At 40.6% G+C, this 16,942-nt stretch overlaps 1 protein-coding gene across 5 annotated transcripts in view; it reads right to left on the reverse strand.

Annotated features, from left to right (window-relative positions):
• The window catches only part of PCDH15 (protocadherin related 15), an 858,090-nt gene that overhangs the window by 111,788 nt on the left and 729,360 nt on the right, over positions 1–16,942 (reverse strand). For all 5 annotated transcript variants that reach the window (XM_090144727.1, XM_031602523.2, XM_090144725.1 and 2 more), the window contains 2 exons: positions 4,898–5,203; positions 3,362–3,586 (listed from right to left, as the gene is read on the reverse strand). In XM_090144727.1, the coding sequence (XP_090000853.1) occupies positions 3,362–3,586; positions 4,898–5,203 (531 nt within the window). The remainder of the gene's footprint in view (positions 1–3,361; positions 3,587–4,897; positions 5,204–16,942) is intronic.

Raw genomic sequence — 16,942 nt, forward strand, 5'->3', positions numbered from 1 at the left:
TAAAAGGCCACTTGGCTGCAGCAGCAGCAGAGAATGTATTTCAGCACTGACGTGCAGGTAACAGATTAAGTTGTTTTGCAGTCTGCGCTTTGATCAAGTTCAGGGAAGGTTAATATAAACTATTTGTAACTTGTCACGCCAAAGGCTGAGTGTCTAAAGAAAGTCACAGCATGTATTCACCCTCCTCCCAGCTACAAAGATCTGTGTGATTATGGGCACGCTGCACTGCTGCTCATTCACTTTTACATCACATAAATAATAGACACCATCAGATGTTGTACATAGCCGGTTAACAGAATCCCATCACAGAGGAAAAAATATAATGCTCCCTATTTAAAGCTGGGCTGTGAAAAATGATGATTGTTAATAGAGGAGAGCAGGCCCAAAAGGACTGTATCCCTCATGGTTACATAAATTCCCTGCTTGGTTCTAATATTGACTTCTGGTTTTCTCTTAAGTCAGTTTTGAGTTAACAAAGTCTGCAAGCTGCTTCCCATAATTGTTGTTATGGGGAGTACAACAGACATGCACTTGGTTTATTTCCTATTTAGGGTCATAGATTCATAGAATGGAATCTATGGGTCACACGTGCTGTACTAAAGAAATAGCTCTAAACTAAATTAAGTGAAAGCACATTTACAAGTAAGAAGAACACACTGCACTCCTACTCTGGAGCAGGCAGGTTCAGCAGGAACAATGCCTGCAGAGCTGTGGCAGGGAGATGTGCATCCCACACAGAAGCACCCTATCCGCACACACAGGTTGTGAGTTGGGAGACTGTCTGGCAAAAATTGCCATTTTTAAAACCACAGTGATTCCCTGCGCAGACGTCTTCACTAAAAATATGTCAACCACACCCATGAAACAACAGATGTGCTCTGCAGGAGTTATCAACTCAGTTCTGCCCTACAGCAACAGCTCAGACCGCTTTTATGACTGCAGAGGAATAAAAGACCAGATTGTGATCAGACAATGGACAGGTGAGGGCTAGGCTGCTTCACACAGCCTCATTTATGCAGGGCCAAAGTCAGGACCCTGTAAACATCCTCACCAAGCTGCTGACCAGAGATCAGCATCCTCTGTCAGCTTGCCTCAGTGTGCTGACATTGGTCCTGTACAGCATGAACGCTTCAGTCCTGGGCCTTCTCAGCACTGATCTGGACTCTTCACCCCCAGCCAATGCACGTTAGCTCTCTCCCTTCTTATCAAGGGCATATGAGAACAAACCCAAACTACAATGCAGCATACTGTCACTTTTCCATTGCTTCTCACACCTAAAGGCCAGCTGCTCTCCTTGTTCTTGTTCGGCTGCTCTACAATCAGCCATTAAATTGCCAGCTAGAAGCCCTTCTCATTTCAAACAAAGTTCTGATTTCAATTCCTTTCTTTTTTCCTCCCCAAAATTCTGAATTTAAGTTAAGTTCTTCCATAGCCTCAAAATAATCCATTATCTTCTTTCTAGACCTTCCTTCTGATCAAGATTCTAAATTTTTAGCTCCTCTCTGATACGTACGTTAATGGCATCTGTCCAACAAAGTGAGATATTAAACAGTTTTTTTTCCACAAGCCCTTCCCCATCTTGAGAGCCACTGACAGCACTACTCTCCTACCTGCCACTCGTGGCTGAGACCTACACATTATCTTAACTCTGCAGTTATTCAGTTGACAAAACTGATGGATTGAAAAAGTCAGCCCTGTGCGGAGTATGGCAATAGTCGATGTTTTGCTGTTTTTTTCTACCTCTTTTCTTCCTTCTTCCCCTCCTCCTCTTCCTTTCTCGTGCAAAATATAACCTGTTTGTCTTCATTTTCAGGCCACAATCTGTCCACAACACTGAGACCAAAAAGAATTGCAGCTTTTCTCTGAATACATTCCTAATTCAGAATAGCTAATTTAACATCAAAACAAAACTCAATTCTTGCAGAAAATCACTGTGCTTGGAAAAAGGTTCTTCTAGAAAAAATGAAGGTTTGAGCAACTTCCTCCATGGAAATATAAACAAAGGCTAATGCAATGATATCAAAAGCTAATTTCTCCTTGTCTCGCTTGGAAACTGCTGGTTCAGAGGGCAGACTAATAGGAAGCAGAAGCACTGCATCAAAATTTTTGCAAAGACAGAGAGGTATTGTAGAAGCTTATGTTGCCATCAACGCTAGTAATCTGACATATTTGGTGTCCTTAGAGTAATACTGAGTGCAGTAGAGACCTACAGAATTACTCAGCATCGGCAATCCGTAGCATCTGTATACAGAAACTGATGAATACTTTCTGCAGAATTACAATTACACTGAAGTTGCCAGGTATTGAAGTACACATTTTTGAGCTGCACTTCTGCTACAATTTTTGCTTCATAGCTCAAATACCAGACATTGAATTCCCTTCTCTCCCACAATTGTTGTTCACCAACAAAGAAAAAATAAACAAACAAATACGTGAAGCAACCAGACAAAAGGATTTGTCTGACTGTCTCCATAACTGCACCACTGTAAACACAAAGGAACATGCTTTAGAGGATCAAAACTACCCTTGGATATGACCTTTGACCAAGGAGGCTGTGGATGCCCAATCCCTGCAGGCATCCAAGGCCAGGCTGGATGTGGCTCTGGGCAGCCTGGTCTGCTGGTTGGCGACCCTGCACATAGCAGGGCGGCTGAAAACAGATGATCATTGTGGTCCTTTTCAACCCAGGCCATTCTATGGTCCTATGAGCATATCAACCAACAGAAAACTGGTAGAGCACTACTATCTCTGCTACGAGCACATAGATCCTTACCAAGCAGAAAACCATTATCCCTCTATTACTGGTGAGACAGCAGAAACAGAGGTGATGTAACACGTGGCATAAAAAAGATTCGTAGCACAAGACCACTGAGTAAGCCTGTTTCTTTGCAGCTCTGTATTTTCAAGTAGCTGAAACTGAAATATAAGACTTAGTGTGCTCCATCAGCATTCAGTACACCTGAATGGTTCATAATATTACAATTTATGAGAGCTTTAAATGAAACGTGATGGTGTCATTTTTGCAAACAATTGCATTAGGTACTTATTTCAATTTTCAGCACTTCTAAGGGATTAAATGTTTTCATGTTTGTCAGCTATCCCCGTACTTCATAGATCTATGAACCAAGATTTAACTATGTAATTGGAAATAGCAAAGCAATGATAGCAGTTATAAAGTGTGTGTTTAACAGAACAAGTTGCTGTCAGATAAAGGCAGTTAGTTTCCTGCAAGTGAAAAAGCAGGAAAGCAGAAATACTGCTACTGTGCTCCTGCATGTCATTGGGACACCTGTAAGGGTTGTGAAGATGTTCTGTAATAAAAAGGAAAGGATGCTATCAACAGACCAGCTGCTGCTCTTACCTGCACGGTGACTGTGACTGTAGCAAGACCTGGAGGCATAGTGCCCTTGCTGTCGAAGGCTTCCACAAGGAAGGTGAAAGTTGCATCTGTGTCAGAGAATGACTCATAATCCAAGGACTTCCGAAGTGATAACTCGCCCGTATACTTGTTCAGTGCAAAATACTCTAGTGCTTCCTGTGTCCGGATCCGATAGGTGACATTAGAGCCAAGATCAACATCTTTGGCCTAGATGCGCCATACAGAAAAAGAAGCAAAAAAAAAATCCATTTTGCAGGAACTGTAAATACATTTTGTTACCTTATTCTAATACTTAATAGTACTGCACAATAATCCACTGGAGTTTATTAAGTTAAAACACGCTTGCCATGTGAAATGAGCACAATATTCTGGGCAAGACTCAACACAGGCTTCTGTTCTTGGTCTCTTCTCTGGGCAGCCACTATTGGCCACTGCCAGGGAGAGAAGGCTGGGCTAAAAGATTTTTGACCTTACTTTGTAGAGCAACATTGATGGTTTTATTTCATACCAGTATTTAGACAAAAAGTATTAATTTTCATTGGGAGGAATATTATGCAATTTTTTAAGCTGTTCATTTGACTTAAAATTTATCTGCAGACAGCTTCTCATTAAGGTATGCTGACCAAAACATTAGGAGGCTCTTACCAGCTTATGGGAAATGAATCTCAGCTACATTTAGTGAAGTGGCTCAAGGATGAGTTAGAACAATTGACAATTAGCTCTCACTTGGTTATATTTTTCTGTTTTTATTTTGTATTCTTGTTTTCTTTCTATAGTCAATGAGGAGAAGACAACACTTCAGGTGCCTCCTGCTATCTCAGATGACAATCTTGGTGTAGGGTTGATCACCCTGGAAACAACTACTCAACTCCATTAACTATGAGGGCTCCTCTGAAAGTAATGCCTCCTATTTTGCTGTGATGGCACAAGAAACCAGAGGAGGATGTTGGTAGTATGGCAAGCTCTTGTTCATTGGTGGTGAAAATGCATAGCTGACAGTGGTGACTATGTTGAACAGTTGGATAGTGGTTTGTAGCTAAGATCTTGCTCTATCAACTAGTGCCATTGTGTGCTTTGCATCTGTTGTAGTTTCCATGGAAACAAAGAGGAGGCATTACTTTCAAAGTGACCTACATACAATGAGAGAATAGATGTGTAGGTTTACCTTAAATGTTTGAATCTATCGAGACAAAGCTCTATCTTTTGCAACCTACACGAGCACCTAGGAGCACCGTGATGAGCTTTCAAGCAGAAACCAAAAGCGTTTAAAGAATTTTTTACAACAATATTCCAAAATACGACAGTGGCAGCTTTCTTCAATTTTATAATTGCTCTTATTTCCAAGTGAACCTCAACAAGTTGATAACTAAAGGTCATGAATTTTTCAGTCTAAATATCACACCTTTCCTGATTTCAGTATGCATTTTTTTTTGTCTCACTGACAAGTTAACTAAAGACACGCATAGTACTGCAGAACACTTACAAAACATTTTCTTCCATTCCGTAACACTTTCTTACCTCTATCTGCAGGAAGACAGTGCCAGGCGGTAGATTTTCAGGCACTGAGACAGCGTAGGAAGCATTTGTAAAAACAGGGCTGTTGTCATCAATATCCAGCACCTTGATTGCTAAAGTTAGTGTTGAACGGCGAGGGTCCACAGCTCCATCTGTTGCTTCAACAATAAGCTCGTAATAGTCTCGTACTTCTCTGTTCAGCTTAACTGCTGTATATATGCTGCCATTTGAAGTGATTCGAAAAAGATTCTTGAAGTTTGCCAGGCTGTAATGAACTTGACCATTAACACCTGCATCCGGGTCTGTAGCCTAAAGAAACAGAAAAAAAAGTACCAAGTTTTAATGCATACTGCACATCTTTTTTATTATATGCTGCGATTTAGGTGCCAGTCATTACAGAATCCATGCTTTGGACAAATACAGTCATCTCGAATGGACAGATTCATTAAAAATTTTCATTTTAATTAAGGTTTGTTATATCTAGTGATGTTTTAATCATTGCTCTCCGAAGAACTACTTTAATTTCAACAGTTTATGTATCATGTTCTTCAAAATCAACATAATCAAATTTCACGCTCAGTCTTGCACATGCAGAAGATGCTGGTGATTGCAGTAGATAAACACTTAGATTTTGTCCAGTTGGTATTTGTTCTCCTGAATGGAAGCAAGCCTCAGATTTCAGCATCAGCTAAGCAATTCTGGTTATTATGTAACTGCCCTAATAAGGACGGGCACAATTCAGACTCATTATTCCTAGAGGCACTGGAGCACAGTTTCAGTGCTGACCAGTTGTTTTCCCTCCTCTTAATTAAATTAAGGCATGATGAATAGGGTCATGTAAATTTTAACAAGGCCATTCTGTGAGAAAGGTATTTTCATTTGTATGACTTTGGAAGTGTGGCTACACACATTAGAGAAGACACGAGAATTTTCTGTTTTGCTGTTAAGAACAACGCTTGGGAAATACCCATGAACGCGTAACTCTGGTGAAGGTGTTAATTTTAAGACATTATAATGAAGCCATTTATCTTTCTAAGAATCAATTAAAAGTTAATTAAAAGTGTTAATGAGAAAAATTCCTTCATACTTTTTTTTTTTTTCTGCACTACATCAATGCACTAAACCCTAATGGCCACAGCTTCATAATGACCAGCCTATGGAGAAGCCCTTTCATCAACATCTTTCAACATACCCAGTTGACAACCCAGCTGACCTACCCAGTTTACAACCTCCGTGGCAATAACATGGGGCAGAAGAATCTCACAGATGGCATATTGGAAAACTATCCAAAACACGTGAGGGAAAAATAAAAAATTCAAAAGTACTGTAACAGACGGCCCAACTTCAAGAAAACTGAAGCACAGCAAATGAAGAATTTGTGCTCCTGCATAAGAACGTCCTGGGGGCTCCTGGATGCAGCTGGGGCATCTCCAACCTCTCCTCACGGTGCCCCCAGCCTCACTGCTTGCACACAGGAACTTAGTGCACATATACATTTCATAGTCAGGTTCATGTCTTTGCAGAATTAAAACCTCTTTTGCTAAGAAAAAGCTGTAAAAAATGCTATTGTTTGCCCAGATTAGATTGCTCGTAGAGTGTAAGATCTTCATTAATTGGCATTTTATCGCTACAAACTTAAGAAGTGATAATGTACCCATTACAGACATAAAAGCTTAGACTATTTTCTGAGAGAATGACATCTCAAGGATATATTAAACGAACTTCCACGTGAAAATCATTTTCTGGAGCCTCCCAGAGCCTGTGGGAGCAGCTCCCTGGAGGAATCCTTGAAGGAGTCAATGGCAGCAGTGCTGCCTATTCCTGCCTGCAGATACTGTTTGATGTCTAAATGGATGAGTTCAGTCATCCCATCCTCATCCCTGTGCTCAGTGTTACCACTGAAAAGCTCCGTTACCAGCTGAGGAGGTATCACAAGCCCTGACCACAAGGGAAGTGAGGAGGAGGTCCACAGACCAAGCAGCCAGGCTCTTGTAATTCGTGCTTTAAACACTGGCCCTGCTTGAACTCATCTGTACCCATAAAAGAGAAACTTAGCAGCACCGTAATGGATTTAATACAATGTGTTCATTATCTCAGTACACAGTCAACAGAGAGGGAGAGAAATAAAACACCAATTCATTTGTGTATTACTGAAGTCCCAAGGAAAGTCTCAAAGACAAAACCGGGCAAACCAAGCAAGACTAGGAAAGCAGTAAGACCACTCACTGAGTCCAATATAACACACAAAGGTATTACAGTAGCTTTCAACCACTCTCATCCTCACTGATTTGTACATAAGAAGTACAGTAAGAGTCTTGAAGCTTGGGCAAAATTAGTCACAACCGCCTTTCTAGGAAGAGTAGGATTTTCCACACAGTACTTGTTTAAGGAATCGAGCTCCACAAGCTGAGCTACTGCAGATTCAGATCAAGAATCTCTCCCCAGTGTTCTGACTCCGCCATCTGCTCCTGACTTTTCTAGCCACTGCTTTCTGCAATTGCACACAAAATGGATTTGCTAGAAAGCATGAAAGGATCCCAGACATGTGATCCCCAGTGTCTGCAGCAACCATAGAATCATAGAATGGCCTGGGTTGAGAAGGACCACAATGCTCATCTGGTTCCAACCCCCTGCTATGTGCAGGGTCACCAACCAGCAGACCAGGCTGCCCAGAGCCACATCCAGCCTGGCCTTGAATGCCTCCAGGGATGGGGCAATCAATTTCTTTTTCTTCATGTAGCTACAACAATGCAATACAAACCACAGATATCTTTTTTCTCTGGGCTACACCAACATCTTTAAACATTTCTTTCATTAGGTAAGGCCCATCAGAAGTAATAAAGATCACTAAACATAAAATTGGATAGGTTTCTTTCTACTCCTCACAGCACAATCTTTTTCTCACCCTAGCTTCCAAAACCCCTACGTATCTGATGTTTCTGTCTAAAACTCAATTTTTTTTCTAAAATGAGAAGTGAAATATATGTAGAACAGAATTTCCCCTTAAAACTTCCAAAGACAATAGCTCTCTTCCCCCACCACAGCAGAACGTCAAGGCCAGACAACTAAATAAGGAATCTATTCATTCCATCCTTGTTTTCCTGCAAAGAAAAAAAGATTTGCTTTCATCTACTCCTAATCCAAGTCCTCCATCCCCTCGGCTGTCAAAGAGAAAGGAAGTACGAGTTCACCTGTCCTTGGAAGAACAAGCAAGAGAGCAAAGGAGCCTGAAGCACTCTCAGCTGTCAACAGCACTCAAGTTCCCACCCAAAATTCTATCTACACATTTTGCTCTTTGATCACTTTCAAGCACACACAACACAGACCTGGTAAATCTAGACATGAAACAGAGCTCATTTTGCTAGTTTTCCTCTGCTCTTCTTCAAAGTGGTTCAAGGCAGACGTACCACACTACTGTCAAACAGCTGGAGGTTCAGAATTCCCTTATGTCGCTGTGGCCCAACCAGAAGGGATGCTATTGGGATGGAGCAGCTTCTTTAGAAAGGTCTAAGGTAATTTACTTTTGTGAATGCACCTGTGAGTTACTTAGAAAAAGAGAACAGCGATATCTGTCTCCTCTTGTCAATGCTTGTGACAAGAGATGCAAGAAGACAAGACACATTCTCTTTCCTATCTCATTATGCATGTTGAGAGACAGGAAAAGCATGCTCCTCTAAAGACTCTCTGATGACTTTTGCTGTTGCTCTAGATACTCTCCAGATCTACATGACTTCTCTCCGTCTTTCACAGGAACAGCTTGCAAAGTATTGCAGAGTAGAACAAACCTGCATAAGCCACATAACAGCCTATATCTATTGAGGCAAGTCTGAATTTGCATTACTAACTGCACTTCAATATTACTGAGACAACCTCACAAACCTGAACCAGCAATAACAAATTACCTTCCACCAACACAGCTTGAAAATAAAACACAAAATACAAACTATGTTCCAAAAACTTGGAAATACAATTCTGGGAGACCTGAATATCGCTTAAAGGATCATTAACTCAGAAATTCAGAAATATAATGACAAATGCTTAAACGTCAACAATATTAATTATATCATTATTATTCTTTTCAAAAGAAACCCTCCTACTAATATCCACAATTCTTGATGGGTAACAATGGACTTTAAGTAGGTTAACTGAGGATTTACACTCAAATTGCTGGTGCTGGAAAACAGCAAAATAAGGCACAGTTGTCATTCATACTTGCCTGTATAGTTCAGCCAAACACGGCAGGTATCCCCTCATTAATGCTGACTCACTTCTTTGGAACCACTCTTCTGATGACACTCCCCATTTAATATTTCCTGCAGTTCTTCAGAGACAGATGTTCCCCATCATCCATCCCCACCCCAGCAGGACCTCTGGCTCTCTGAAAGCCTCTCCAGCATTCCAGCTAATACCACAGCTCCAGGAGGAATGGAAATTGTGCGGGAGGATGCAAAGGATGCTGTCAGTGGGAGTTGGCCAATTGTTTGCAGGGAAGATAACAGGATTTTTTTTTATTATTACGGGTTTAAAAGATGCCCAAGCCCCTCCATTGTGTCAAATAGCAAATCAAACGTGAGTGGGAGTGCTAAATTGGATTTTGCACTTTCTTTTTAAGGAAGATTTGCATTTGTGCACATAGGACAAAACTAACATCTCTCAAATGCAGCAATAGGCCACAGCTACTGGAAAAATTTCAGGCTTGGTATTTACTTAAGAATGTCTTAAGTAGGGAAAATAAAGGAATTCTAGAAAGGTCAGCATTTTTCTTCTTGTATTTCAGAAAGTCTTTACCTCTTTCATTTCTTTTTGCCTCCTTTTACAGTCTTCTGTTTTCCTATTTCATTAAGTGCTCAAAGCAAATGAAAAGACTGGAATGTATGAAGAGTTTTAAAAGATTTCTGTCAGCTAAACTCCCGATAACGTCAAAAGAAGGAAACACAGAACCACTTCTGTCCTCCCAGTGTTTTCTCACAGACTATTCTCTTTCTGCAAGCAATTAGATTAATTAATTCTGCTCCTAAACATACAAGGTGTCATGTCACTGCGTGCCCATTCCAGATTGCTGTAATATTTCCACACGGTCTTAAACCTACAAGAGCTCATTTCTGTGGACTTTTCTAGAAAACTGATATTTAAATAATTTTACGAAGAAAGATGATATAAAGAATATGCAATAATATTGGATGTTGTAATACCAGGGGGCAAATTCAGTGGTTTGTCAGTGGCTGCAGTAGTCCAGTTGGGTCTAGCTAGTCTAAAATAAAAAGGAAAGAAGCAAAATGAAACTCATTGGAATTATCTTCAAATTTTCACAACCTTGAAATTTGAAGTCAGTCCTTCCCTCTTTCAAAAGAACATACTATTGCCAACCTCACATCCTAAATACTTTTGAAAAGCACAAGAGGAGTCGGGTATATCCTCCAGAAACCCTTCCACAGAAATGAAAATTATTGGGCTGAGCATTACCAGTTTATCATTTTTTTTCCTAACTATAAGGGCTTTAAACTGGAAGAGGGCAGATTTAGATTAGAAATTCTTTACTGTGAGCATGGTGAGACACTGGAACAGGTTGCCCAGTGAGGCTGTGGATGCCCCACTTCTGGAAGCATTCAAGTCCAGGCTGGATGGGGCTGTGAGCAACCCGGTCTGGTGAGAGATATCCCTGCCTATAGCAGGGGGTTGGAACTACACGATCTTAAAGGTCCCTTCCAACCCAAACCATTCTATGATTTCATTCTACTTAGAGCAATTTGTAAAGACGTTACACTATACATGTTCTAATACTGGCATATTTTAGCCATTACACAAAATGGGAGAGCCTTTGATAATTACTTTCATAGCCGATGTTAATTTCAGTCCATCTGGATGGTGATTTTGGAAACCAATTAAATGTGACTCTAAATAAAACTGCATAATAAGAATAGTAAAACAGAGCAAGCAAATATAAATTAAATGAAATTCAGAAAGCCCGTAGCTGCAAAAGCATGATTTAATGGACTGGTGAGCTTCCTACAAAACTTAATCACATCGTAACACTCAAAAATAGACAAGCTTCCTTAGGCTGGCACAAAACCAACTCCTAAATTTAGAGGCTTGCTCTGCCTGTTTTTACTTGAAGGATGAGTACAAATTCTGCTTTTATGAGGAGTATGTAATTTGACGATGATACAATCAAGCAGTTCAGAGATTCATCAATGAATGTGCACAGTAAAAAAAACCAAAAGCTTATAATCCACAGATGAAATGTATTGTTTAAAATCTCCATATTGAAATGGGCTCCCGTAGATTTCTTTAATGGGTTAGTCTGCTGTAAAGTTATTTTTTGCCATTTCTCCTGAGTGCTGGCTCTCTTCATAAGGCCACCTAATTAGAGAACATCAGATCTGAGCTGGATCTTAGCAGCCAATGTTTGGATATGAAAGTATTCATCTTACTATTCAGACTTCTGGTTTTGTTCTATTGTATTCTCTTGTTCTCAAAGGAACGCTTTACAGGAAATTCATTTTCTTATATTAGAGATTTCAAGGCCACAGAGTTTGAAAATTACAAAGAAGAAGTTGGATACTTGACAAGTATGTTGAGAAAACTCTCCAGCTTGTACTTTTACCAGGCAGCCTTTAGAAGAGGAAATGCTAATCTAAGACAATTGTTCTAGTTGCCGACAAGCATCAATAAAGAGAAACTGCAGCCAAGTTAGTAGGCCCAGAATAAACTAGTATAATTTGCAAGCTCAGGAAAAACAATTTCTTCTCTCGGGTACAGTTCTGAACTGCCAAATCTGAACAGACAGAATTGGCCATCAAAATACTAAATGGTCCTGTACTAGAGACTGAAAACCATTGGCTCAGACGATCTAATATGGCATGAGCTGAACTGAAACATGTGAAAGAGCTTAAAACGGACTGGAATTAAAGATGTTAAGCAGACAAAAACAAGATTTCATATTGCTAACAAAAATCCTCAGTTCTCAACAATGAACTGCCACGAGTGTGAAAATGGTTGAAATACTTCTCTGGTAACAAATACCAAAATTTCCAATACATTTAAGTACAACTGTTATCGCTTTGACAACAAAGACACAAACATAGCAGCAGAAACAGGAAAAAGAAACAGTTTTTGAAATACACTTAGTTAAAAACATCTCCCTGTTTGCCACATGTTACGGGCAGCAAAGAGCTTTTTAAACCTATTTGACCTCTGTCTTAAGATCCTCCAAGTTTAAAGAACAGCTGTAAAGCAAAGGAAGCAAGGCCACAGTCATCTGCTGTGATGTATCCTACAAGTACTATACAACCCTTTGGGGTGCCAGTAGAAAGAAGTTAATCCTGGCCTAGCACTGCTGGTCTGAGGTGGAAAAAAATCACACAAATTGATGACTACATCTATCTCTTCTCATGCCATAGGCTTGGATTTGGGACTGTGAACTACATCTTGATCTAAAGGCTGAAGGAATTTGTTAACAGGTGAAAATACAAATAGAAGCACAAGCAAGAAAGGCGAACGCTGCCTTCCTCATTTCTTCTCTCCATCAAATCAGATGCAGCCTTAGTAAATATCAATGACATTCAAGAATAAAACTGGTGAGTTTGTAAGGGCAAAGCATGATACAACTAAATTAAATTACAAAGCGAGCACTAATCATACAAGTTACAATTTTCTGCGCTTCTTGTTCCCTTTTACATATCATCCCTCCACATTAACAAAGAAGTCATTTCACAACGGCTAGCATTCTGAGGAGAGCAAGCAGGAAATTATAGAGAGTAAACCAGAAGCAAATCCCAGTGCCTACACACAACTGTAAGCAGTGTTTAGCCAAGCTGGCATGATCGAACATGTTAAAAAGATTGAGGGTAGACACTCTAGATTCTGGAACTCTGAGAAGCTGTGATTCTTCCACCTTGATCAATTATCAGCTGCTGACAAACCTGATGTGGGGTGGGCAAGGGGAAGAGTAAAAGCACTTCCAAGAGGACTTGAGCATATACATGCCTAATTGGAAATACTCTACACTCTGCATGCCTTATGTGGGACATCTCACTTAAAATTACAAAGGCCTGTACATCACCAGCATCTCTATGAGGATTCAAGGCAGAGCGTTGAAGATCTTTTTAAGGGCCTCTATAGCTAACCACATAAACAACTTTCTTAATAAGTGTGCAAGATAATGATACCAACAAAGGGCCTACCGAAATGACCCTGTGCTGATCCTGATATTTGTAAGAAAATACGTGGAAGTTAAAGAAATAAGCAACAAAAAAGAAAGCTAATAGAGGAAGTTTACAAATAATTCTGCAGTGATAGGTCACACCTTTTACTTATACATGTGGACACTGCACAGTCATAACTCTAAATGGTTACACAGACATATTAATTAGATGCAAACACTGCAACCAAATACAAAACTCTCAGCTTCCTCTGGTTGTGGTTCATTTGCCGTGGTACGGCTCTCCATACTTGATTACAACTTGATTATATACTTACAACTCTGATTAATTTTTGATAGATTCTCATTTTAAAATCCTATCTGCTTATATTGCTTTTTATATGTAAAATCTGATCATCATGAAGATTATCAGAGGGCTGGAGCATCTCCCCTCCAAAGACAGGATGAGGAAGTTTGTTCAGCCTGGAGAAGAGAAGGCTGCGGGGTGGCCTCACTGCATCCTTACAGTATTTAAAAGGGGATTATTAAAAGGAGGGCAATCAACTTTTTACTTAGTTAGATGATGATAGGACAAAGGGGAAATTGTTTTAAGCTTAACGAAGGAAGGGTCAGATTGGATGTCAGGGGGAAGTTCTTTACACAGACAGTGGTGAGATGCTGGAACAGCTGCCAGAAGAGGTTGTGGATGCCCCATCCCTAGAGATGTTCAAGACCAGGTTGGATGGGGCCCTGGGCAGCCTTGTCTAGTACCAGATCTGGAGGTTGGAGGCCCTGCCTGAGGCAGGGGGGGTTGGAACTTGATGATTCTTGGGGTCCTTTCCAACACAAGCCATTCTACGATTCTATATATATTAGATGAATTTTAACTACTTTCTTACGTAATGTATTATACAGTGTGCAGTGGTCATGATTTCACTCTGAATATTTGAGATTTTCTTCAGAGATTTTGATTCTACTTCTCTCTTCCTGAAAGGCTGAATTCTGTACCACCACAGGCTGTCCTCTCTGCCAGTAATTCTCCTTTTTTTCTGGCCTTGTACTTTTTCTTCTTCCCTCTACCTCTAATTTTTCTACAGCTGTCTAAAGTTACAGGAACCCTGAGAATTTAATTTTGAAAGCTGCTACTTCTAATACAGGTGAGGTTTATCTACAGTGCAGGTTATATGTGTTATAATGTGGTAAGTCATACTCCCCTTGTATGAGCCTTCATGTAGAAAACAACAACAGTGATTTAGGTAAAATGAGATTCCTTTCTGGGCTTTCTGTAACAAAATCTTGTAGTGCAATACCTCAGGAGCATTCAAAGCAAAATTTCCTATATACAGAAACATAGAAGAATTTGGATGTAATGGCTCTCCAGAGGTCACTTAGTCCAACACAATAAGCACTACTGACACCTGTGAAATTTAAACTATGAAACTTGCAGGGCTTCCCATTTTGTGCATTTAAATTAAAAATAGAAGCTTAAAAGAATTCACTAATATTTACAGAAAACTTAGGAAATTGACATTATAATTATGTTCTGCTACCATTCAAAAATGATAGTTGCTTCTGTAATCAACACATTTAAAACATTTCCATACCACTACAGGAAGTAAAATGCCATATAGGCGGTCTCTGTTCTCTCCTACTTGCCTTACAGTTGCTCTGTTCAGTGGTGGACAGACACCACTTGATATACACCAAAGCACTAGTTTAGGTTTATATGACAAATAGGAAAAAAAATCATTTTACTGTAGAATTAAGGACATTTGTCCAAGCCTTGGACAATAGTATAGTTCCATGATCAAGAGGAACCTTTTTCTTTTTTTAATGCATTTCCCATTTTAAACTGAGTCACAGATGACAGAGGTATTAGGCACTGGAGCCTATTTATAGTGCCTTCATTTTAGGGAAAATCTCAGGCCCGGTGACACTTGAGCACCTGATTACAGGTGGGTTGTTCACCACCATGTGATTCTCTCATTGATATTTGCAAACTTTGCAGCCACTGCTAGCCAACTACGTTTCATCCCACTTCTCCACATCCCATGCACATAACATAATACTGATAAACGGTATGCTGCAGAATGCTGATCATTCAGATGCTGTCTCTTCAACATCAGGCTACTTTAGACTGCAACAGAAAATAAGATCATTTTCAAGTTTCTGATGTGAAGCTTTTAGTTTTCTGCTGGTCCTTTGTGAAGAACTTCACTCAGTAATCCTGCTCCTGTCTCGTTTGGGGATCCTGATGATAAGACATGACAGAGCAGCAATACACCTCCAACTACCCCGTTCAGACAGTGCTGTAAAATAAAAGGGATTTGAAATACATCCACTGCACTGTCAGCCTTATCCCTTCTAGCTTTTGTTCTTTTGATCTTCAACGTGCTCCTGAAATCCCCACAGGCTGCGCTCCTGTGCCAGTGCCTTCATGAACTTCAGGTGGCAGACAATGAGCCATTCGAGCAGCAGAGAGCAAGGGCACTTCAGAGGGCCAGCACTGTCTCCCTGCCCCAAACAGGCCCACCTCTCTCCCACATCAAGTCTTTCATTACCCTCATTCTACATCTCCTTGGGAAACTAAATCCTGACTGTTACCCAAGCCCTTCTGGGAATCCCTTTTAAAGTCCAACTTAAGTTACCCACTCAAAACAGACATACATGGGAGCGTTTGATTTAACTGTTTCATATCAGAATTACAGAATCGCAGGGGTTGGAAGGGACCTGAAGAAATCCCCTCTCTAAAGCAGGTACCCTATAACAGGTCGCACACGTAGACGTCCAGATAGGTCTTGAATATCTCCATAGAAGTCGACTCTACCACCTCTCTGGGCAGCCTGTTCCAGTGTTCTGTCCCCATTACCAAAAAAAAAATTCTCCTGCATGTTAGCACGAACTTCCTATGTTCATGTTTTAGGCCATTACTTCTCATCCTATCACTACACGCCACCAAGAAGAGCCTGGCCTCCCCCCTCCCTTTAGGTATTAAAAAACATTTATCAAATCCCCCCTCTGTCTTCTTTTTACCCAAACTGAACATACGTTACTCAGCCTTTCCTCATAAAGATGATGCTCCAGACCCTTCATCATATTTGTAGCCCTCTGCTGGACTGCTTCCAGGAGATCCCTGTCATTTTTTGAACTGGGGAGCCCAGAACTGGACACACTGCTCCAGCTGTAGCCTCCCCAGGGCACAGCAGAGGGGAGGATCGCTTCCCTCAACCTTCTGGCCATGCACCCAGGATACCATTGGCCTTCTTGGCCACAAGGGCACGCTACTGGCTCACGGCCAGCCTGCTGTCCACCAGGACTCCCAGGTCCTTCTCTGCAGTTACTTACCTGCACCTTGGAAGAGGGTTCAAAAGGAGAGTGTGAACATGATACATTGTGTAGAATAGATGCGTGGATAAGAGACAATTTTGCAATTTTTGGCAGGGGAAAGGAAGAGAAAGCCCAATACAAAAATAACTGGAAGAAGAAATTTCAACAGCTTTTCAAGTGTTATTGAGACTATTTCTATTATTTTATCATAGACATTCATACATTTGTTAGAGCCCTACCTTTTTAATAACTGATATCACAGAATACATCCCTATGTCATGCTAACTAGCAACTATAAAAATAAAAATATTGCTGCTGGTAAAAAACAAACTGTATAATAATTGATTTGCAAAAACAATGTATGAAGAAAATAATGGCCCTTATTAGAAGATTTACTCCAAGAGCAGGCAACTCAAATAACTGGTGGTCATTTGGTCTAACCCGTGGCAGCCAGGTCACTCCTGAAGATGCTGAGCAATGCTGGCCCCAGCTCTGGCTCATCCTCCCTTGCAGAGCAGTCTGGATGGCACTGCTCCCCAACCCCTACAGCTTTCCCACTCCACTGTCCAATATTGGAGTCC

This window comes from Phasianus colchicus, chromosome 8 (genome assembly GCF_987193195.1).
Source record: "Phasianus colchicus chromosome 8, bPhaCol1.hap1.1, whole genome shotgun sequence".
NCBI classification, from domain to species: Eukaryota; Metazoa; Chordata; class Aves; order Galliformes; family Phasianidae; genus Phasianus; species Phasianus colchicus.